Source organism: Crotalus tigris, unplaced genomic scaffold (genome assembly GCF_016545835.1).
Source record: "Crotalus tigris isolate CLP2741 ecotype Arizona unplaced genomic scaffold, ASM1654583v1 scf7180000023830.6690815, whole genome shotgun sequence".
Classification (NCBI taxonomy): Eukaryota; Metazoa; Chordata; class Lepidosauria; order Squamata; family Viperidae; genus Crotalus; species Crotalus tigris.
This window is the reverse complement of record NW_024100214.1, coordinates 4,639,330-4,663,230: the sequence shown is the minus strand read 5'-3', so window position 1 is coordinate 4,663,230 and position 23,901 is coordinate 4,639,330. Positions and strand designations below refer to the sequence as shown.

Below are 23,901 nucleotides of genomic sequence, written 5' to 3'. Positions count from 1 at the left end.
AGTGAGTTGTGGGACTGGAAACTGTGAGGTAAGGATACACCCAAAAGATTTTTGATTGGCCTTAGTATAAAGGGTTTGACAAAGACTGGTGCTGTGGAAAAGACCAATGTAGTTTGTAGTGTCACTGTGGCAGGCAGCCAGGAAGGAAGGAAGGAAGGAAGGTAGGCAGACAGGAAGGATGGAAGGATGGAAGGAAGGAAGGAAGGAAGGAAGGAAGGAAGGAAGGAAGGAAGGAAGGAAGGAAGGAAGGAAGGAAGGAGTGGGACGGGATGGGAGAGGGGGCAAGAAGAGAATAGGACAGTGATATTCAACGGCAGGGAAGTGCTTAATAAGCTATCAAGAAGCAGCTTATCAACCAGTGAATGTGGTTGTACTCTCACTTTTTGTGGACTATTTTATCATACCTCAAAAGAAAGACCAGGAGATACAACACGTGAGATGTCTGAAGGGCCATATCAGAGCAATATAGTTGTAGAGTTGCTAAATGAAAATGCCAACTTACCACTGGTGCTCTTTGTTGGTGTCATGGTTGAGGTCGAAGGAGGCTGTGTAGTAGTGGTTAGGGAGGTTGTGGGGGTGGTTGAGACATGAGTACTGCTGGGTATTGAGGTGGTGGGAGTGATAGTTGTAGGTGTGGTGGTGGGGCTTCTGGTGGAAGTGGACGTAGTTGGAGTGACGGTTGATGTTGTAGAGAGAGGTGGGCTGGTTCTAGAAGTGGTCAATGTAATGGGGGTAGTGGAGCTTTGGGTGGAGATTGTGGTTGTTGGGGTGGTTGTGCTGGTTAGTGTGGATTTGGTGGAAGTTGGGGTGGGAACGGTAACAGTAGACGTTTGTGTTGTGGTGTGTGGCAGGGTAGTGTTTGCAGTCTGAGTTGATTCAGTCATCCTCGAAGTAGAAGAGGGCATACTAGATGATGACATTTCATGCGTGGAAGCTGAAGAGAGAAGGAATACAGGTAGTAGCAGTGAGTTGTGGGACTGGAAACTGTGAGGTAAGGATACACCCAAAAGATTTTTGATTGGCGTTAGTATAAAGGGTTTGACAAAGACTGGTGCTGTGGAAAAGACCAATGTAGTTTGTAGTGTCACTGTGGCAGGCAGGCAGGCAGGCAGACAGCCAGGAAGGAAGGAAGGAAGGAAGGTAGGCAGACAGGAAGGATGGAAGGATGGAAGGAAGGAAGGAAGGAAGGAAGGAAGGAAGGAAGGAAGGAAGGAAGGAAGGTGGGACGGGATGGGAGAGGGGGCAAGAAGAGGATAGGACAGTGATATTCAACGGCAGGGAAGTGCTTAACAAGCTATCAAGAAGCAGCTTATCAACCAGTGAATGTGGGTGTACTCTCACTTTTTGTGCACTATTTTATCATACCTCAAAAGAAAGACCAGGAGATACAACACGTGAGATGTCTGAAGGGCCATATCAGAGCAATATAGTTGTAGAGTTGCTAAATGAAAATGCCAACTTACCACTGGTGCTCTTTGTTGGTGTCATGGTTGAGGTCGAAGGAGGCTGTGTAGTAGTGGTTAGGGGGGTGGTTGAGACATGAGTACTGCTGGGTATTGAGGTGGTGGGAGTGATAGTTGTAGGTGTGGTGGTGGGGCTTCTGGTGGAAGTGGACGTAGTTGGAGTGACGGTTGATGTTGTAGAGAGAGGTGGGCTGGTTCTAGAAGTGGTCAATGTAATGGGGGTAGTGGAGCTTTGGGTGGAGATTGTGGTTGTTGGGGTGGTTGTGCTGGTTAGTGTGGATTTGGTGGAAGTGGGGGTGGGAACAGTAACAGTAGACGTTTGTGTTGTGGTGTGTGGCAGGGTAGTGTTTGCAGTCTGAGTTGATTCAGTCATCCTCGAAGTAGAAGAGGGCATACTAGATGATGACATTTCATGCGTGGAAGCTGAAAGAGAGAAGGAATACAGGTAGTAGCAGTGAGTTGTGGGACTGGAAACTGTGAGGTAAGGATACACCCAAAAGATTTTTGATTGGCGTTAGTATAAAGGGTTTGACAAAGACTGGTGCTGTGGAAAAGACCAATGTAGTTTGTAGTGTCACTGTGGCAGGCAGGCAGGCAGGCAGGCAGACAGCCAGGAAGGAAGGAAGGAAGGAAGGTAGGCAGACAGGAAGGATGGAAGGATGGAAGGAAGGAAGGAAGGAAGGAAGGAAGGAAGGAAGGAAGGAAGGAAGGGGACGGGATGGGAGAGGGGGCAAGAAGAGAATAGGACAGTGATATTCAACGGCAGGGAAGTGCTTAACAAGCTATCAAGAAGCAGCTTATCAACCAGTGAATGTGGGTGTACTCTCACTTTTTGTGCACTATTTTATCATACCTCAAAAGAAAGACCAGGAGATACAACACGTGAGATGTCTGAAGGGCCATATCAGAGCAATATAGTTGTAGAGTTGCTAAATGAAAATGCCAACTTACCACTGGTGCTCTTTGTTGGTGTCATGGTTGAAGTCGAAGGAGGCTGTGTAGTAGTGGTTAGGGAGGTTGTGGGGGTGGTTGAGACATGAGTACTGCTGGGTATTGAGGTGGTGGGAGTGATAGTTGTAGGTGTGGTGGTGGGGCTTCTGGTGGAAGTGGACGTAGTTGGAGTGACGGTTGATGTTGTAGAGAGAGGTGGGCTGGTTCTAGAAGTGGTCAATGTAATGGGGGTAGTGGAGCTTTGGGTGGAGATTGTGGTTGTTGGGGTGGTTGTGCTGGTTAGTGTGGATTTGGTGGAAGTTGGGGTGGGAACGGTAACAGTAGACGTTTGTGTTGTGGTGTGTGGCAGGGTAGTGGTTGCAGTCTGAGTTGATTCAGTCATCCTCGAAGTAGAAGAGGGCATACTAGATGATGACATTTCATGCGTGGAAGCTGGAAGAGAGAAGGAATACAGGTAGTAGCAGTGAGTTGTGGGACTGGAAACTGTGAGGTAAGGATACACCCAAAAGATTTTTGATTGGCCTTAGTATAAAGGGTTTGACAAAGACTGGTGCTGTGGAAAAGACCAATGTAGTTTGTAGTGTCACTGTGGCAGGCAGGCAGGCAGGCAGACAGCCAGGAAGGAAGGAAGGTAGGCAGACAGGAAGGATGGAAGGATGGAAGGAAGGAAGGAAGGAAGGAAGGAAGGAAGGAAGGAAGGAAGGAAGGAAGGTGGGACGGGATGGGAGAGGGGGCAAGAAGAGAATAGGACAGTGATATTCAACGGCAGGGAAGTGCTTAATAAGCTATCAAGAAGCAGCTTATCAACCAGTGAATGTGGTTGTACTCTCACTTTTTGTGGACTATTTTATCATACCTCAAAAGAAAGACCAGGAGATACAACACGTGAGATGTCTGAAGGGCCATATCAGAGCAATATAGTTGTAGAGTTGCTAAATGAAAATGCCAACTTACCACTGGTGCTCTTTGTTGGTGTCATGGTTGAGGTCGAAGGAGGCTGTGTAGTAGTGGTTAGGGAGGTTGTGGGGGTGGTTGAGACATGAGTACTGCTGGGTATTGAGGTGGTGGGAGTGATAGTTGTAGGTGTGGTGGTGGGGCTTCTGGTGGAAGTGGACGTAGTTGGAGTGACGGTTGATGTTGTAGAGAGAGGTGGGCTGGTTCTAGAAGTGGTCAATGTAATGGGGGTAGTGGAGCTTTGGGTGGAAATTGTGGTTGTTGGGGTGGTTGTGCTGGTTAGTGTGGATTTGGTGGAAGTTGGGGTGGGAACGGTAACAGTAGACGTTTGTGTTGTGGTGTGTGGCAGGGTAGTGGTTGCAGTCTGAGTTGATTCAGTCGTCCTCGAAGTAGAAGAAGGCATACTAGATGATGACATTTCATGCGTGGAAGCTGGAAGAGAGAAGGAATACAGGTAGTAGCAGTGAGTTGTGGGACTGGAAACTGTGAGGTAAGGATACACCCAAAAGATTTTTGATTGGCCTTAGTATAAAGGGTTTGACAAAGACTGGTGCTGTGGAAAAGACCAATGTAGTTTGTAGTGTCACTGTGGCAGGCAGGCAGGCAGGCAGGCAGACAGCCAGGAAGGAAGGAAGGAAGGAAGGAAGGAAGGTAGGCAGACAGGAAGGATGGAAGGATGGAAGGAAGGAAGGAAGGAAGGAAGGAAGGAAGGAAGGAAGGAAGGAAGGAAGGAAGGAAGGAAGGAAGGAAGGTGGGACGGGATGGGAGAGGGGGCAAGAAGAGGATAGGACAGTGATATTCAACGGCAGGGAAGTGCTTAACAAGCTATCAAGAAGCAGCTTATCAACCAGTGAATGTGGGTGTACTCTCACTTTTTGTGCACTATTTTATCATGCCTCAAAAGAAAGACCAGGAGATACAACACGTGAGATGTCTGAAGGGCCATATCAGAGCAATATAGTTGTAGAGTTGCTAAATGAAAATGCCTACTTACCACTGGTGCTCTTTGTTGGTGTCATGGTTGAGGTCGAAGGAGGCTGTGTAGTAGTGGTTAGGGAGGTTGTGGGGGTGGTTGAGACATGAGTACTGCTGGGTATTGAGGTGGTGGGAGTGATAGTTGTAGGTGTGGTGGTGGGGCTTCTGGTGGAAGTGGACGTAGTTGGAGTGACGGTTGATGTTGTAGAGAGAGGTGGGCTGGTTCTAGAAGTGGTCAATGTAATGGGGGTAGTGGAGCTTTGGGTGGAAATTGTGGTTGTTGGGGTGGTTGTGCTGGTTAGTGTGGATTTGGTGGAAGTTGGGGTGGGAACGGTAACAGTAGACGTTTGTGTTGTGGTGTGTGGCAGGGTAGTGGTTGCAGTCTGAGTTGATTCCGTCATCCTCGAAGTAGAAGAGGGCATACTAGATGATGACATTTCATGCGTGGAAGCTGGAAGAGAGAAGGAATACAGGTAGTAGCAGTGAGTTGTGGGACTGGAAACTGTGAGGTAAGGATACACCCAAAAGATTTTTGATTGGCCTTAGTATAAAGGGTTTGACAAAGACTGGTGCTGTGGAAAAGACCAATGTAGTTTGTAGTGTCACTGTGGCAGGCAGGCAGGGAGGCAGGCAGACAGCCAGGAAGGAAGGAAGGAAGATAGGTAGGCAGACAGGAAGGATGGAAGGATGGAAGGAAGGAAGGAAGGAAGGAAGGAAGGAAGGAAGGAAGGAAGGAAGGAAGGAAGGAAGGAAGGAAGGAAGGTGGGACGGGATGGGAGACGGGGCAAGAAGAGAATAGGACAGTGATATTCAATGGCAGGGAAGTGCTTAACAAGCTATCAAGAAGCAGCTTATCAACCAGTGAATGTGGGTGTACTCTCACTTTTTGTGCACTATTTTATCATGCCTCAAAAGAAAGACCAAGAGATACAACACGTGAGATGTCTGAAGGGCCATATCAGAGCAATATAGTTGTAGAGTTGCTAAATGAAAATGCCTACTTACCACTGGTGCTCTTTGTTGGTGTCATGGTTGAGGTCGAAGGAGGCTGTGTAGTAGTGGTTAGGGAGGTTGTGGGGGTGGTTGAGACATGAGTACTGCTGGGTATTGAGGTGGTGGGAGTGATAGTTGTAGGTGTGGTGGTGGGGCTTCTGGTGGAAGTGGACGTAGTTGGAGTGACGGTTGATGTTGTAGAGAGAGGTGGGCTGGTTCTAGAAGTGGTCAATGTAATGGGGGTAGTGGAGCTTTGGGTGGAGATTGTGGTTGTTGGGGTGGTTGTGCTGGTTAGTGTGGATTTGGTGGAAGTTGGGGTGGGAACGGTAACAGTAGACGTTTGTGTTGTGGTGTGGGGTATGGAAGTGGTTGCGGTCTTAGTTGATTCAGTCGTCCTCAAAGTAGAAGAGGGCATACTGGATGATGTCATTTCATGTGTGGAAGCTGCAAGAGAGAAGGAATACAGATAGTAGCAGTGAGTTGTGGGACTGGAAACTGTTGATGTAAGGATACCCCTAAAGAAGTTTGATTGGCCTTAGTATAAAGGGTTTTACGAAGAGTGATGCTGTGGTAAAGACCAATGTGGTTTGTAGTATCACTATGGCAGGCAGGCAGGCAGGCAGGCAGGCAGGAAGAAAGGAAAGATGAAAGGACAGAAGGAAGGAAGGATGGAAGGAAAGAAGGAAAGAAGGAAGGAAGGAAGGAAGGAAGGAAGGAAGGAAGGAAGGAAGGAAGGAAGGAGGGATGGATGGGAAAGGGGGTGAGAAGAGGATAGGACAGTGATATTAAACATCAGGGAAGTGCTTAACAAGCTATCAAGAAGCAGCTTATCAACCAATGAATGTGGGTGTACTCTCACTTTTTGTGCACTATTTTATCATGCCTCAAACAAAAGACCAGGAGATACAACACATGAGATGTCTGAAGTGCCATATCAGACTAATATAGTTGTAGAGTAGCTAAATGAAAATGCCAACTTACCACTGGTGCTTTTTGTTGGTGTTGTGATTGAGGTTGAAGGAGGTTCTGTAGTAGTGGTTAGGGAGGTTTTGGGGGTGGTTGAGACAAGAGTACTGCTGGGTATTGAGGTGGTGGGAGTGATAGTTGTAGGCGTGGTGGTGGGGCTTCTGGTGAAAGTTGACGTAGTGGGAGTGACGGTTGATGTTGTAGAGCGAGGTGGGCTGGTTCTAGAAGTGGTCAATGTAATGGGAGTAGTGGAGCTTTGGGTGGAGATTGTGGTTGTTGGGGTGGTTGTGGTAATTGGTGTGGATTTGGTGGAAGTCGGGGTGGGCATTGTAACAGTAGACGTTTGTGTTGTGGTGTGTGGCATGGTAGTGGTTGCGGTCTTAGTTGATTCAGTTGTCCTCGAAGTAGAAGAGGGCATACTGGATGATGTCATTTCATGTGTGGAAGCTGCAAGAGAGAAGAAATACAGATAGTAGCAGTGAGTTGTGGGACTGGAAACTGTTGATGTAAGGATACCCCTAAAGAAGTTTGATTGGCCTTAGTATAAAGGGTTTTACGAAGAGTGATGTTGTGGTAAAGACCAATGTGGTTTGTAGTATCACTATGGCAGGCAGGCAGGCATGCAGGCAGGCAGGCAGGCAGGAAGGCAGGAAGGAAGGATAGAAGGAAAGAAGGAAGGAAGGAGGAAGGAAGGAAGGAAGGAAGGAAGGAAGGAAGGAAGGAAGGAAGGAAGGTGGGATGGATGGATGGGAAAGGGGGCGAGAAGAGGATAGGACAGTGATATTAAACGTCAGGGAAGTGCTTAACAAGCTATCAAGAAGCAGCTTATCAACCAGTGAATGTGGGTGTACTCTCACTTTTTGTGCACTATTTTATCATGCCTCAAACAAAAGACCAGGAGATACAACACGTGAGATGTCTGAAGGGCCATGTCAGAGCAATATAGTTGTAGAGTTGCTAAATGAAAATGCCAACTTACCACTGGTGCTTTTTGTTGGTGTTGTCATTGAGGTTGAAGAAGGTTCTGTAGTAGTGGTTAGGGAGGTTTTGGGGGTGGTTGAGACAAGAGTACTGCTGGGTATTGAGGTGGTGGGAGTGATAGTTGTAGGTGTGGTGGTGGGGCTTCTGGTGGAAGTTGACGTAGTGAGAGTGACGGTTGATGTTGTAGAGCGAGGTGGGCTGGTTCTAGAAGTGGTCAATGTAATGGGAGTAGTGGAGCTTTGGGTGGAGATTGTGGTTGTTGGGGTGGTTGTGCTAATTGGTGTGGATTTGGTGGAAGTCGGGGTGGGCATTGTAACAGTAGACGTTTGTGTTGTGGTGTGTGGCATGGTAGTGGTTGCGGTCTTAGTTGATTCAGTTGTCCTCGAAGTAGAAGAGGGCATACTGGATGATGTCATTTCATGTGTGGAAGCTGCAAGAGAGAAGAAATACAGATAGTAGCGGTGAGTTGTGGGACTGGAAACTGTTGATGTAAGGATACCCCTAAATAAGTTTGATTGGCCTTAGTATAAAGGGTTTTATGAAGAATGATGTTGTGGTAAAGACCAATGTAATTTGTAGTATCACTATGGCAGGCAGGCAGGCAGGAAGGCAGGAAGGAAGGATGGAAGGAAAGAAGGAAAGAAGGAAGGAAGGAGGAAGGAGGGAAGGAAGGAAGGAAGGAAGGAAGGAAGGAAGGAAGGAAGGAAGGAAGGAAGGAAGGTGGGATGGATGGATGGGAAAGGGGGCGAGAAGAGGATAGGACAGTGATATTCAACGTCAGGGAAGTGCTTAACAAGCTATCAGGAAGCAGCTTATCAACCAGTGAATGTGGGTGTACTCTCACTTTTTGTGCACTATTTTATCATACCTCAAAAGAAAGACCAGGAGATACAACACGTGAGATGTCTGAAGGGCCATATCAGAGCAATATAGTTGTAGAGTTGCTAAATGAAAATGCCAACTTACCACTGGTGCTTTTTGTTGGTGTTGTCATTGAGGTTGAAGGAGGTTCTGTAGTAGTGGTTAGGGAGGTTTTGGGGGTGGTTGAGACATGAGTACTGCTGGGTATTGAGGTGGTGGGAGTGATAGTTGTAGGCGTGGTGGTGGGGCTTCTGGTGGAAGTTGACGTAGTGGGAGTGACGGTTGATGTTGTAGAACGAGGTGGGCTGGTTCTAGAAGTGGTCAATGTAATGGCAGTAGTGGAGCTTTGGGTGGAGATTGTGGTTGTTGGGGTAGTTGTGCTAATTGGTGTGGATTTGGTGGAAGTCGGGGTGGGCATTGTAACAGTAGACGTTTGTGTTGTGGTATGTGGTATGGTAGTGGTTGCGGTCTTAGTTGATTCAGTCATCGTCGAAGTAGAAGAGGGCATACTGGATGATGTCATTTCATGTGTGGAAACTGCAGGAGAGAAGAAAAACAGATAGTAGCAGTGAGTTGTGGGACTGGAAACTGTTGATGTAAGGATACCCCTAAATAAGTTTGATTGGCCTTAGTATAAAGGGTTTTATGAAGAATGATGTTGTGGTAAAGACCAATGTAATTTGTAGTATCACTATGGCAGGCAGGCAGGCAGGAAGGCAGGAAGGAAGGATGGAAGGAAAGAAGGAAGGAAGGAGGAAGGAGGAGAAGGAAGGAAGGAAGGAAGGAAGGAAGGAAGGAAGGAAGGAAGGAAGGAAGGAAGGAAGGTGGGATGGATGGATGGGAAAGGGGGCGAGAAGAGGATAGGACAGTGATATTCAACGTCAGGGAAGTGCTTAACAAGCTATCAGGAAGCAGCTTATCAACCAGTGAATGTGGGTGTACTCTCACTTTTTGTGCACTATTTTATCATACCTCAAAAGAAAGACCAGGAGATACAACACGTGAGATGTCTGAAGGGCCATATCAGAGCAATATAGTTGTAGAGTTGCTAAATGAAAATGCCAACTTACCACTGGTGCTTTTTGTTGGTGTTGTCATTGAGGTTGAAGGAGGTTCTGTAGTAGTGGTTAGGGAGGTTTTGGGGGTGGTTGAGACATGAGTACTGCTGGGTATTGAGGTGGTGGGAGTGATAGTTGTAGGCGTGGTGGTGGGGCTTCTGGTGGAAGTTGACGTAGTGGGAGTGACGGTTGATGTTGTAGAACGAGGTGGGCTGGTTCTAGAAGTGGTCAATGTAATGGCAGTAGTGGAGCTTTGGGTGGAGATTGTGGTTGTTGGGGTAGTTGTGCTAATTGGTGTGGATTTGGTGGAAGTCGGGGTGGGCATTGTAACAGTAGACGTTTGTGTTGTGGTATGTGGTATGGTAGTGGTTGCGGTCTTAGTTGATTCAGTCATCGTCGAAGTAGAAGAGGGCATACTGGATGATGTCATTTCATGTGTGGAAACTGCAGGAGAGAAGAAAAACAGATAGTAGCAGTGAGTTGTGGGACTGGAAACTGTTGATGTAAGGATACCCCTAAAGAAGTTTGATTGGCCTTAGTATAAAGGGTTTTACGAAGAGTGATGCTGTGGTAAAGACCAATGTGGTTTGTAGTATCACTATGGCAGGCAGGCAGGCAGGCAAGAAGGCAGGAAGGAAGGATGGAAGGAAAGAAGGAAAGAAGGAAAGAAGGAAGGAAGGAAGGAAGGAAGGAAGGAAGGAAGGAAGGAAGGAAGGAAGGAAAGTGGGATGGGATGGGAGAGGGGGCAAGAAGAGGATAGGACAGTGATATTCAACGTCAGGGAAGTGCTTAACAAGCTATCAAGAAGCAGCTTATCAACCAGTGAATGTGGGTGTACTCTCACTTTTTGTGCACTATTTTATCATGCCTCAAAAGAAAGACCAGGAGATATAACACGTGAGATGTCTGAAGGGCCATATTAGAGCAATATAGTTGTAGAGTTGCTAAATGAAAATGCCAACTTACCACTGGTGCTCTTTGTTGGTGTCATGGTTGAGGTCGAAGGAGGCTGTGTAGTAGTGGTTAGGGAGGTTGTGGGGGTGGTTGAGACATGAGTACTGCTGGGTATTGAGGTGGTGGGAGTGATAGTTGTAGGTGTGGTGGTGGGGCTTCTGGTGGAAGTGGACCTAGTGGGAGTGACGGTTGATGTTGTAGAGAGAGGTGTGCTGGTTCTAGAGGTGGTCAATGTAATGGGGGCAGTGGAGCTTTGGGTGGAGATTGTGGTTGTTGGGGTGGTTATGCTAGTTGGTGTGGATTTGGTGGAAGTTGTGGGCACGGTAATAGTAGAAGTTTGTGTTGTGGTTTGTGGCATGGTAGTGGTTGCAGTCTGTGTTGATTTAGTCGTACTCGAAGTAGAAGAGGTCATACTGGATGATGATATTTCATGTGTGGAAGCTGGAAGAGAGAAGAAATACAGGTATTAGCAGTCAGTTGTGGGACTGGAATCTGTCGTGGTAATTATATCCCTAAAGATGTTTGTCTGCCATAGGTATAAAGAGTGTTACATAGATTGGTGCTTTGGAAAATGCCAGTGTTGTTTGTAGTGTCAATGTGGCAGGATGGAAAGAAGGAAGGAAGGAAGGAAGGAAGGAAGGAAGGAAGGAAGGAAGGAAGGAAGGAAGGAAGGAAGGAAAGGCAGAAGGAAGGAAGGAAGTGAGATGGGAGGGAGGAAGAAAGGGAATGAGAGAGGGTATAAGAGGAAGGTTTGTAGTGTCACTGTGGCAGGCAGGCAAGAAGGAAGGAAGGAAGGAAGGAAGGAAGGAAGGAAGGAAGGAAGGAAGGAAGGAAGAAAGGAGGGACAGGATAAGTGGGCAGTCAAGAAGAGTAAAGGTGAATGATATTAAATGTCAGGAGAGGGTGGGAGGGAAGGAAGTAAGGAGGGAAGGAACAAAGGAAGAAGGAAGGAAGGAAGAAGGAATGAATGAACAAAGGAGGAAGGAAGGAAGGAAAGAAACAAAAAAGGAAAGAAGGAAGGGAGGGAGGGAGGAAGGAAGGAAGGAAGGAAAAAAGGAAGGAAGGAAGGAAGAGGATGAGAGAGTGTGTGAGAGGAAGATAGGTCAGTGATATTAAACGCCAGGGAAGTGCCCTAAGAAAGTATTAAGAAGCAGCTGACCAACAAGTGAATGTTTTACTTAGATTGGTGGTGTGGAAAATGCCAATGTGGTTTCTAATTTCACTGTGGCAAGAGGGAATGAATGAACAAATAATGAATATGAGGGAGGGAGAGAGGGCAGAGGGAGGGGATGAGAGGGAAGAAAGAAAGAACGAAAGAACGAAAGAACGAAAGAAAGAAAGAAAGAAAGAAAGAAAGAAAGAAAGAAAGAAAGAAAGAAAGAAAGAAAGAAAGAGTGGATTTTGGTTTTGCACAGTAGTGGAGCAGCTGGGGGATCGCAGGGCTTCATATGCCACAGCTGATTTCTGCCTGGTAAGGGACTCTAAATGGGCCTGAAGTTGCCTTATAGAGGGAACAAAGAAGGAAGGAAGTCCCACTGATTGCAGAGTGATGGCGGTCGATCCGATCGGTCCAGGAAAATCCCTCCAGAAAACAGCAGGAGAAAGGCTAGCTTAACTTCAGTGTCTAGCCCAAGCTACAAGCAGCCAAAGCCAAAAGCACTACTTTAAGCTGACTGTAAACAACATGTTTAGAACTGAGTAAGAACAGTGATTTTCTCTCTTCCACTTGAAAATTGATTTCATGGGGAAAAAAAGGAAAAAAAAACCCCCAAGAAGCAAAAAGCCTTTGAAAGTGAGAAGGATGGGATCTGCCATCCTGCAGATGGAAGCGGCAAATTAAACTTTTCCAGAGGTACAGAAATATATTGAAATTAAATGAATATAACTTAATTTGGATAAGTTTGAAATCAGTGAAAACTGTTAAGATTTTCCTTTTAAACCATGAAAATAGAAGTAAATAATGGAAGTAAACAATTGTCTATTTCTGAAAAATGAACTGGTGCTGACATCTAGTGGTGGATGAAAATATACAACAGCAGTTGCTCTATCAGAGGAGCTGGTAAAGCCCAGCTGTGACAAAAAGAAAAAAAAAACATTTGGGGCAATTTATAAAGTGAGAATTATAAACTTTCGAAAAAAATATTTGACCTTTCTGGATTACAAATACCAACTCAACTGTGACTCTAAAGCTGTCTATAGAGAAAGGAAAACCCTGATGTTTGGCTATCATGGAAAACCAGAGATCTGCAGAAAGAATATATCAAGAAAAAACAAATACTTTCCAGAAGGAGATCTATGCTATGTTGCAACAAATCCAAACAACAATGATCTCAAACCACAAGGAAATTAAAAATAACTTTGAAAATATAAATCAACACATCTCCAATTTAACTTTACAACACTATGAGAACTTCAGAGACAAAAAAATGATAAATAAAATCAAGAAAGAAAGAAAGGAAAAGATACTTAATGAATATGAAGGGGTGAAAACTTCCTATAAAAACATTTTACCTGTTTTGCCTTTTGTACCTGAAACAACACTTACAAGATTATGGGAAGATTCTTTGGCCCCCCCCAAAAAAAAGGCTAAAGTGAGAATTAAGAAATTAGATGATGGGATTCACCAGAGGGAATATTTAAAAATTAAACATCTGTTTGAATATAGTTAAAGAAATAGAAAGATTTTGGATATAAATGAAGATTAGTTTAAAAGGGATGAACCCTTCAAGTAATACAGTATTTTTTCTTTCTTTTTTCTTTTGTGTTTTGTTTTTTGACATGAGACATATAAAAGGTTGGGATGGCTTAAATAAAAGAAATATTTTCTTTCTTTTTTTCCTTTTTTTAAAGATATGAGAAATGTAAAAGTGTTGGGATGGCTTGTATGAGAAAAAAGACTTAAATATTTAAGTGTAACTAATTTTGAGAAAATCTTAACTAGTAAGAATGCTTTGAATATTGTGGGGAAAACAAATTTAAATAAGAATTTTGTAAACAGGATCTATGACGAGGCAATCAAGATGATCAATTAGAAAAGAAGCTTTATATTGGTGTGGTTATTATTTGCAGAAACATGAGAAAAATGTCTCTATTTAATTGTCATTTATTCAAATAATAAGAAGTATTAATTTAAGATTGGCAAAAGAGAATATTATTGGAAGAAGAGAAAATCAAGCAAAGCCAATTATTTGGACTATAGAATTATAGAAATTGTTATTGATTGTTTTGTAAATACTAACCCAGACAACATGCTGTTTACCAAATATTAAGATGATTATGTTAAAAATCAATAAAACATATTAGAAAGAAAGAAAGAAAGAAAAAGAAAGAAAGAAAAAAGAGGGAGGGAGGGAGGGGATGAGAGAGGGGGTTGAGAAGAGGATAGATGAGTGATATTAAATGTCAGGGAAGTGCCGTTAGAAGGTATCAAGCTGACCAATGAGTGAATGTGGGTGTACCCTCACTTTTTGTCCACTATTATATCATGCCTCAAAAGAGAGACCAGAAGACACAACACATGAAATGTCTGAAGGACATTAGAGCAATATAGTTGTAGAGTTGCTAAATGAAAATGCCAACTTACCACTGGTGCTCTTTATTGGTGTCATCACTGAGGTCGAATGAGGCTCTGTACTAGTGGTTAGGGAGGTTGTGGGGCTGGTGAAGACTCGAGTACTGCTGGGTATTGAGGTGGTGGGAGTGGTAATTGCAGGCGTGGTGGCAGGGCTTTTGGTGGAAGTGGAAGTTGTGGGAGTGACAGTTGACGTTGTGGGGAGAGGTGGGCTGGTTCTAGAGGTAGTCATTGTGATGGGGGTGGTGGAGCTTTGTGTGGAGGTTGGGATGGTTGTGCTACTTGGTGTGGATTTGGTGGAAGTCGGGGTGGGCACGGTGACAGGAGAAGTTTGTGTTGTGGTGTGCGGCATGGTAGTGGTTGTGGTCTGAGTTGATTTAGTCGTCCTCGAAGTAGAAGAGGGCATACTGGATGATGACATTTCATGCGTGGAACCTGCAAGAGAGAAATAACAATGAAGGATGTAATCAATGTTACATTACAGGGGGGAAGGAATATTCCCAACATGGTCGGAAGCTAATATCGTGTTACTTCCGAAGGAGGGTCAGGATGCCATGATGATAAAAAAAAACTACAGACCAATCTCATTATTAAATAAGGGTTATAAACTATTTGCTGCGATTTTGGCAGAAAGACTAAAAAAGTTTTACAGGTATAAATTCATGATGACCAAGCTGGCTTTCTGCCAAAAAAACAGCTAAGAAATAATATGGGAATGGTTTTGAATATTATTGAAAACTTACAATGAACAACAGGCAGCTTTAATATTCCTACATACTGAGAAGGCCTTTGACAACTTAAATTGAATGGTTATGTTTAAAGTTCTGCCAGAAATGGAATTTGCAGGGAATTTTATTCAAGGGATCAAAGCTATTTATACATTACAGCAAGCAAAAGTTGTTATTAATGGCGATGTAACTAACTCATGTGAAATCTGAAAGGGTACAAGACAATGATGTCCACTGTCTCCACTGTTGTTTATCTTGGTGTTGGATGTCCTGAATAGAGATATCAGGCAATATGAGAAAATAAAAGGTATAAATGTTAAGAAGGAAGTTTATAAATTGAGGGCCTTTGCTGATGATTTGATGATATTTCTGCAAAACCCAAAAAATAATATAGAACACTTGATGAGGAAAGTAAATGAGTTTGGGTCCTTGGCCGGTTTTAAAATTAATAAAACAGAAAACATCAATGTTGATTAAGAATATGACCACACAGGATGGTGATATATTGAGTAAAAAGTCTGCTTTCAGGGTTGAGAAAAAGATGAAATATTTCGGGGTTACGTTATCTAATTCAAATACAAACTTTTTCAAAAATAACTATGTGCCACTCTGGAATGGTATCAAAAAAGGTTTATTAAGATGGGACAAATTGCATTTATCATTACTGGGTAAAATTTCCATGATTAAGATGAATGTTTTACCAAAGATGCTCTTCCTGTTTCAAACATTACCAATATTTGCAACTGAAACTCCATTTAAACAATGGCAGAGGGATATCTCTAAGTTTATATGGCAGGGGGAAAAAACCAAGAATTAGATATAAATTATTGAAAGATGCTAAGGAAAGAGGGGGGTTGGGTTTACCTGATTTGAAACTGTATTTTGTTGCTTGTTTGGTTTGGCTAAAAGAATCGGTGAACCTTCAGAATAAGAGGTTACTGGACCTAGAAGGCCATTAATTAAGGTTTGGTTGGCATGGCTATCTGTGGTATGACAAAGTTAAAGTAAATGTTGCTTTTAATAATCATTTTACCAGGCGTGCCATTTTGAGAATTTGGAATAAATATAAAACAAGGTTCTCTATGAAGGTGCCACTTTGAGTTTCCCCACAAGAAGCCTTTTTTTAGAAAAGAGATGGCGATGAGGCCAGTTTGGTAGCCTTATGATAAAATAATATCTTTTAATTTAGTTGAGTCTACCCTCAAATCCAAGGAGGAGCTAGAATCAGAAGATCATGTCTGCCATTAGTTTACATATATGCAATTGAAAGAAAGATTCAAGTTAGGTAAAAAGTATCATGGGTTTAATTTGTAAAATGAATTGAAAAACCTACTGTGCAGTAGTGATGAACATAGTATTGCTAAAGTTTATAAAATGGTATTGAATTTAAATCTGGAAAATGAGCAAGTAAAACACTGTATGATTCAACGGGCAAGGAATTTTGAGTATAATGCTTGAACAATGGGAAAATATGTGGAATAAAGGATTAAAATTTACATTAAATTATAATCTAAAAGAAAATTTTTACAAGATGATGTGTCAGACAAGTTATCAAAAATGTATAAAGGTATTTCAAATAAATGTTGGAAATGTAAAAGTAAAGAGGGGACTTTTTACCATTTATGGTGGATGTGTGATAAAGCAAGAAAATAGGATTCATATGTTAATACAGAAAATTTTTAAAGTAAATATAGAAAGAAAACCAGAGACTTTTCTCTTGGGGCTAATGGACAAAGACCTGGAAAAAATATGTGGAACTTTGATGTTATATATGTTGACAGCAGCAAGATTACTCTACGTTCAGAAACGGAAGACCACATCTATTCTTACAACCAAACAGAGGAAATAGATGAACTTTTTGCTAGTCAGCTAACTAAGGTATGTAGGAAGCACACCACAATAGTAATGGGGGACTTTAACTACCCTGACATCAACTGGGAGACAAACTCCGCACCAAGTGGAAGATCAAACAGGTTCCTGGCAAACCTAGCAGACAACTTTGTCTCCCAAAAGTAGAGAAGGGAACTAGGGGATTAGCCATTTTGGATCTAATTCTCACTAACAGAGATGAAATGATAGACGGTGTTGAAGCCATAGGAACCCTGGGAGGAAGTGATCATGCAATATTAGAATTCAACATTATAGAAGCACAACCAATAGAACACAGTCAAACTAGAGTCTTGGACTTCAAGAGAGCTAATTTCAATAAACTTAGAGAGGGCTTGGGAAGGATTCCATGGATGAGAATCCTCAAGGGGAAAACAACTCAAGAAGCTTGGGAAATTTTGAAAAATGAGATAATAAAAGCACAGTCTAGCACAATACCAACAAAGAGGAAAAATAACAGCTCTCAAAAGAAACCAGCATGGCTGCATAAAGAACTCTCTGACAAATTGAAAGATAAAAAGGACAAGTATAGAAAGTGGAAAGAGGGGAACATAACTAAGTCAGAATATCAGCAAATAGCCCGAGCCTGCAAAGATGAAGTGAAGAAAGCCAAGGCTCAAAATGAACTGAGGCTTGCGACCAAAGTCAAAAATAACAAAAAAAGCTTCTTTCAACATGTAAAAAACAAGAAAAAAGTGAAGGAAATGATTGGTCCATTAGTGGGTGGAAGTGGCAAGAAGGTGACAGCAACAGGGAGAAAGCAGAACTATTTAACTCATTTTTTGCATCTGTCTTTACACAAAGGGAAAAAACAGACCAACCTATCAAAAATAGTGCCATAAAAAACAAACAGAAACACAAGTTAAGATAGGCAAGAAAATGGTTAGTGAGCACCTGTCCAGCCTAGATGAGTTCAAATCGCCAGGACCAGATGGATTACACCCCAGAGTTCTCAAGGAACTGGCAGATGTGATATCGGAGCCACTGAACTATATTTTTCAAAGATCCTGGAACACAGGGGAACTACCAGAGGACTGGAAAAGAGCTGATGTAGTTCCCATCCTCAAAAAAGGAAAAAAAATGGATCCAGGAAATTACAGACCTATCAGCCTGACCTCAATACCTGGGAAGATCCTGGAAAAGATAATCAAACAACGAATCAACGAACACCTAGAGGCAAACAAAGTCATTACTAAAAGCCAACATGGGTTTGTCAAAAATAGATCATGCCAGACAAATCTTATTGCATTCTTTGACCAAGTGACAAAATTAGTGGATCAGAGGAATGCTGTGGACATAATTTACTTGGACTTCAGTAAGGCATTTGATAAAGTAGATCACAACCTACTACTTGACAAGATAGAAAAATGTGGGGTAGACAGAACCACCACCAGATGGATCCGTAGCTGGCTGACCGGCCGTACTCAGCGAGTGGTCCTCAATGGAACTGCATCTATATGGAGGGAAGTGTGTAGTGGGGTGCCCCAGGGCTCTGTTCTGGGCCCAGTACTCTTCAACATCTTCATCAACGATTTGGATGAAGGGATAGATGGGGAACTCATCAAATTTGCAGATGACACCAAGCTGGCAGGAATAGCCAACACTCCAGAAGACAGGCTTCAGGTACAGAAGGATCTGGACAGACTTGAACACTGGGCACTAACTAACAAAATGAAATTCAATGGTGAAAAAAGCAAGGTTCTACATTTAGGCAAGAAAAACCAAATGCACAAGTACAGCATAGGTGGCACCATGCTCAATAGTAGTAACTGTGAGAGGGACCTCGGAGTCCTAGTAGACAATCAGTTAAATATGAGCCAGCAGTGTGCGGCAGCTGCCAAAAAGGCCAACACAGTACTAGGCTGCATTAACAGAGGGATAGAATCAAGATCACGTGAAGTATTAATACCACTCTTCAATGCCTTGGTAAGGCCACACTTGGAATACTGCATCCAGTTTTGGTCACCACGATGTAAAAAAGATGTTGAGACTCTAGAAAGAGTACAGAGAAGAGCAACAAAGATGATTAGGGGACTGGAGGCTAAAACATATAAGGAACGGTTGCTGAGAATTGGGTATGTCTAGTTTAACGAAGAGAAGGACAAGGGGGGACATGATAGCAGTATTCCAATATCTCAGGGGCTGCCATAAAGAAGAGGGAATTAAGCTATTTTCCAAAGCACCTGAAGGCAGGACAAGAAGCAACGGGTGGAAACTAATCAAGGAGAGAAGCAACCTAGAACTAAGGAGAAACTTCCTGACAGTGAGAACAATTAATCAGTGGAACAGCCTGCCTCCAGAAGCAGTAAATGCTCCAACACTGGAAGTTTTTAAGAAGAGACTGGACAGCCATTTGTCCGAAATGGTGTAGGGTTTCCTGCCCGAACAGGGGGTTGGACTAGATGACCTCCAAGGTCCCTTCCAACTTTACTATTATTATTATTATTATTACAATGGAGGAATGGTTACAAAAACTGATGGAGCTAGCAGAGATGGCTAAACTGACTGTACAGATTAAAGAAAAGAACACGAATACTTTTAATACCCCTTCTAGACTTGTGCTTGAGATGGAAAAAAAATGAAATTTTGATTTTGGGTTTTACCAAATTAGATCGGGGTGTCAAACTGCCAGCCCGCAGGCTGGATGTATCATAGCAAAACCACGCCCACCCCATTGCCGGCAATGGCAAAAAAAGTTGCGATATGTTGCAATATGTCATGTGACATTGCAAGTTTGATGCCCCTGAGTTAGGGGTGGCTAGTTATGGCTAGTCTATATTATTTTGTATAAGTAAAAAGTTGAGGTTTCAAGTTGATACTCTATCTATTGCACCAGAGGAAGTTGGAAGTCAATGCCTTTTTTCTTTTTCTCCCTTACCTCACTTCTCTACTCCCTTTTCCCTTCCCCATATTTTCCACTATTTAATTTTGTATTTCCATTGTATTGTATATTATAAACTAATAATAACTTTGGAGGGGGGAAAGGAAGCTATAGTGGAACCAAAATAAAATTAATTTTGTTGGCAGCTTTTACAGAATTCTGAAATTTCTTTTTGTTGTTTACAACCTTATGTACTTACTTGTAAATTGTGATGTTAATGTACTGGTGGTTGTTGTTTGATTGTGAATTGATGGTTCTGTTGGAACAGTTGGCCTTACTGGGTGAATTGTCAGTGGTGTTATTATTGGTTTATATGAGATGGTTTTTGCTGATTCAGTCGATTCAGTAGTTCGTGTTGTTACTGACAGTGAAGTTGTTACTGTTGTTTTTGGTGTGCTACTTCTCCTTGTTGTGGAAGCTGTTGTTGAAAGAAAACATTAATTTATCTAATAAATCCTTAAAATTTAGTCATCTGAAGATTTATAATAATTATTGCCACTTGTAATATGATTTTAAGTGTTTTCTTAATGTTCAAGTGGATGCTGTAGCTGTTAAAGTTGTTTCTGAGCTTTCTGAAAAAGGAGAATTGGAAAAAGGTATACATGTGTTCTTCTGAGCAGTTAGAAAGTATATTTAGCTACCAAAGTATTAAATGATGAGAAGATGTACTTGCAGTGTTTCTCAATTTTAACAACTGTGTGATCTTCCAAAATTTCCTAGCTAGCCTGCTGGTTGGAAAATTCTGGGAACTGATGTCTGTATATCTTTAAGTTCCTAAAGTTGAGAATCACTGCACTAAGTTATGATCTTTAAAAGTTGTATTTAATTAAAAGTAGAAAGATCCCCTGACTTTAAAGAAATAAATAAGGTTTGCTTTTTGACTCCTGTGACATCAGTAAGATCAGCATTATGCTTCTCTATCTTTTTATGCCAATTCAAAATAAAAGCCCTTTTTGTATGTTTTAACATTTTTAATAAACAAGTCATTAAAATGGGAACCTTTCATTATTATAACTGTGATCACATGAATTGTGATATACATATAATTGGGGTGATTGTTCTGCATGTCTTTGGTACAGGCATGTTTGAAGGGAGATAATTGTTATCACATGTGTAAAGCTTGCAAAAGTTGATATAGAGAAGTTTGGTATTCACAAATGAAGGTAAATGTGATGATTCCTCCAGATGTTTCTCCAGATGTCAATTCAGAGGAGGATGAACCAGTCCCAGACACTTCAGGAAGGGAATTGGTCAATGGCTCCAAGCAGCCAGCTAAGAGTGATTTGGCTGAAGCACAGCTGCAGGACAGCCCTGAGGCCTTAGATAGGTAAAACACATAGCTACAACTGGTTAGTGATGATGATAAGGAACTGCCTTCTGCACCTGATCTGAAAACATGTAAGGCAGGAGCAGTGAAGGTCATCCTGATTACCCACAAGAAGGCAGCCTTGTCCCTCTTTATTGGCTGCACCAGAAGCTGGTTATTTAGCACAGCAGACAGATGGAGATGATGCTGGGAACAATGCATACATATCTTAGCTATGTGTTTCCTGGTCATTGTGATTCCAGCCTTGCCTTGGATTGACCTTGTGTCTTGACTTTGGATTGTGCCTTGTGAACCCTGGACTTTTCTTGCCTTATGAACCCTTTTGTATTGTGGATTTAATTTTGCCTAGTGGATTTTTTTTTTGTTTGGGAAACTTTCAAGTGCCTTGTAGACTAACTGGCCATTGCTCTGTGGATTGGCATTGATCTGCTTTTGGCTGGACTTAATTGGGACAATTCTGGGTTTTTAGTGAAGGGAATTGCTGGAGAATATTAGCTCACTAACTCACACTTGCATGTGTGCCTGTGAGTGGAACAGCACAGCAAATATACGTGTCCTGGTATAATGTTGCAGGATGCAATCTGGGTCAGCCACTGGGACCATAGGTCTAATCTTCCAAGCTTTTGAACTTGTGCTGGAGCCCATCCTCAGAGAACTTCTTTCTCACCAGAATGTGTCCGTAAACTCGGAAGACTAAATGTCTGATCTTGGTGACCAACCCAGATTGGATCCTGTAAGATTGGTGTTGATTTAAAATTGACAGACATAATTGGGAATGTAGAGAGTGTTTGGAGATACGTATGTGCTAGTCCTTTAAAGGAGCAGTTGAGGCCACTCTTATATGGCTTTGGGGAATGACATACCAGTAAAATGTGTAGACACTATGGTGCTGGTTTGGGGAATTGTGGTAGTGGAAGTGATCTTCAAAGTGCTTGATATTGTAGAAGGAGATGAACTTGCTGTAGTTTCCAGTGTACTTATAGTGTGCAATGGGGTTGTGGTGGCTGCAAAAATATAAAACATTAAAAAGTAGGATTAGGCTTATGTAAATTTTGAAATGAAAAGGAGAAAAGGAAAACTGTTGAGCCTACTGAGTCTAGACACTTTGTATAGCTTCTATAGCTCAGGATTAGGTTACCTTTCCTATGGGAGAGTATAAGAGGAACGATGGTAATAGAATGATGTTGCCATAAAGAGAGCAGAGTTTTGGTATTCTCCTTATTTGAGGGCAGTCTGTGTTTATTATACATTTTGGGAATGAAAGTTGAGATTGTTAGATAAAGCACCTCTGGGATAACTATAACATATCTATTGTATTACTTGTTTTGCAAACCGAACCTCATATTATTATTTAACAGTTTCCAGCTAAAATTCAGCACTAAAAATTCAGGATTTTTCAATGTTTGTAAATTGGGGGTAGAATCCAGGATCCAAAAATAGCTTCATGAAACAAGGAAATGTGAGTCTGGCATTCCTATCCAGATTCTTTATTGTTTATTATGCTGGAAAATAGAAATCAATACTTTCTCCTTGTTGTAAAACTATGCCTTGGCCCCAAAGCCTACTTTCAATAGCAGGACTGATCCTTGAGTGGGGGACTCTCTTCTTAATGAAGTAGGAAATCATTTTTTTTCTGTTCCAGTTGTGTCTTTTGGAAAGTTTTTAATTGTCAGCCACACCAGGTTGGCCAGACCTGAAAATCAATTCCATAGAAAGACCCTAGCTACATTTATTGAGATTGACTATAATACTAGAATCTTTCAAGTGTGTTGGTGCAGTATCCCCACCCAACTCTTCTTATCCCTTGTGTATCAGGGAAGTGTCTGCCTGAGCCACTTTTGGATGTCCCTGAAGCATGTCTATGGAGATTCTCAGTCATTCAGGCCATGGTTATCCCAAAGGTGTTGTTTTTCAAAACACAACTGGACTTTCTTGTTTTTTCCTTGAAAATGTTTCACTTCAAGGCCACTTGGGGGTTTATATGTGCCCTTAAGGTCACCTAAATCAGAGTGCAAATGGGTGTAGAACCTGAAGGCCTGTGTTCTAAATAGGAGATAGGTGGTGTTGTATCTCTCCCCTCTGTGGAGATAGGGCTGTTCAGTTTTAATGTAGATGGTCTTTTTGAACTCTCTTCCAAATCAGTGGTCCTCTCTGTTCAGAATGTGGACTTTGCTGTCTTCACAAAAGTGACCTTTGTCCTTCAAATGTAGATGGTACAGATCCTGGCAGCTTATAAGAAAAAAATTCTTGATTTCCTACAATTACTACTGATGGACAATGCCATTGACAAGCCACAGTACTACCACCAAATGGCATCAATGACTCTGCTAGTGACAGATGGCTGCAAGGAATATAATTCCTTCCATTCCCTACTATTCAGTCAAACTGAAGAAGCTTCTTGGATGAGAAGCGAAATGTCTTCAAAGACAAAAAAAGGCTAGTTATCTTTCAAAAAAGCACTTTGGCGATGTCCCTGAAGCATGTTTCAGTCACTTTTGCCTAGATTATGGGTCCCACATATTTCTCTCAAAATCATAGGAATATAGAAATAGAAAAATACAATATAATACACTTAAAATAGAGACATTTAAAATGTTGTATTTACCTATTATAGCTGTTGGAGTGGTGGTAGGTGGCTGTTCTGTGAAAAGAAAGCATAAGTGTAATATAAATTATAAAATGTTTTGAATCATGAAAAGGATCCAGAGAACTTGGGGGCACTAATTGGTTTCATTTTGATGTCCTATCAACATACTTATAGCTTTACTGGTAAGCAATCACATAATGTGACTACATAATGTACAGTAAATGCACATATTTTGTGAATACAAGTAGTCCGCACTTAACAATCACTCATTCAGACACCTTTTGAAATTATGTTGACTCCAAAGGCATGGTATTTATAACTGGTCCTCATATTTACAAGTTGCTTGCATGTAATCTTTGTGGTTCCATGATTGCATTTTGGATGCTCAGTAACCAGTCTATACTTCTGACTATCATAGCACCTCTTGGACATGTGACTGCAATTTGCAACCTTTCCTCCTGGCTTCCCAGAAGCAAAGTCAATGGGGAAACTGTCAGGAAGTTGCTGGTCGGTCACAGTCGTATAAAGTACTCAGTGACAGCAGCCAAAAGTGCCATAAATGCAGGCATAAAGCAGCATGGTCACATGATGCCATACTTATTAAATGGTCCACTTAACAATGGAGTTTCTGGTCCAGTTATCATTGTTAACCGAGGACTACCTGTACCATGATGATCTGGTCTTGTATAACTGGTTTTGCCATGTGAATTTATGGTGCATTCATCTGACAAACTATTAAGCATGAAGCAATTGTAATTTGTTGA

The 23,901-nt window shown here is 42.2% G+C and overlaps 1 protein-coding gene across 10 annotated transcripts in view; it reads right to left on the bottom strand.

Annotated features, from left to right (window-relative positions):
• Positions 1–23,901, bottom strand: part of MUC6 (mucin 6, oligomeric mucus/gel-forming) — an 86,557-nt gene that overhangs the window by 11,771 nt on the left and 50,885 nt on the right. For 3 of the 10 annotated variants that reach the window (XM_039322044.1, XM_039322047.1, XM_039322051.1), the window contains exons 29-43: positions 23,156–23,191; positions 21,414–21,554; positions 19,423–19,641; positions 13,740–14,162; positions 10,169–10,597; positions 9,215–9,646; positions 8,250–8,681; positions 7,282–7,713; positions 6,318–6,749; positions 5,349–5,780; positions 4,363–4,794; positions 3,369–3,800; positions 2,415–2,846; positions 1,464–1,886; positions 503–934 (exon numbers count right to left, since the gene is read on the bottom strand). In XM_039322044.1, the coding sequence (XP_039177978.1) occupies positions 503–934; positions 1,464–1,886; positions 2,415–2,846; positions 3,369–3,800; positions 4,363–4,794; positions 5,349–5,780; positions 6,318–6,749; positions 7,282–7,713; positions 8,250–8,681; positions 9,215–9,646; positions 10,169–10,597; positions 13,740–14,162; positions 19,423–19,641; positions 21,414–21,554; positions 23,156–23,191 (5,559 nt within the window). The remainder of the gene's footprint in view (positions 1–502; positions 935–1,463; positions 1,887–2,414; positions 2,847–3,368; positions 3,801–4,362; positions 4,795–5,348; positions 5,781–6,317; positions 6,750–7,281; positions 7,714–8,249; positions 8,682–9,214; positions 9,647–10,168; positions 10,598–13,739; positions 14,163–19,422; positions 19,642–21,413; positions 21,555–23,155; positions 23,192–23,901) is intronic. The other 7 variants (XM_039322046.1, XM_039322045.1, XM_039322048.1 and 4 more) reach the window with 7 other exon arrangements.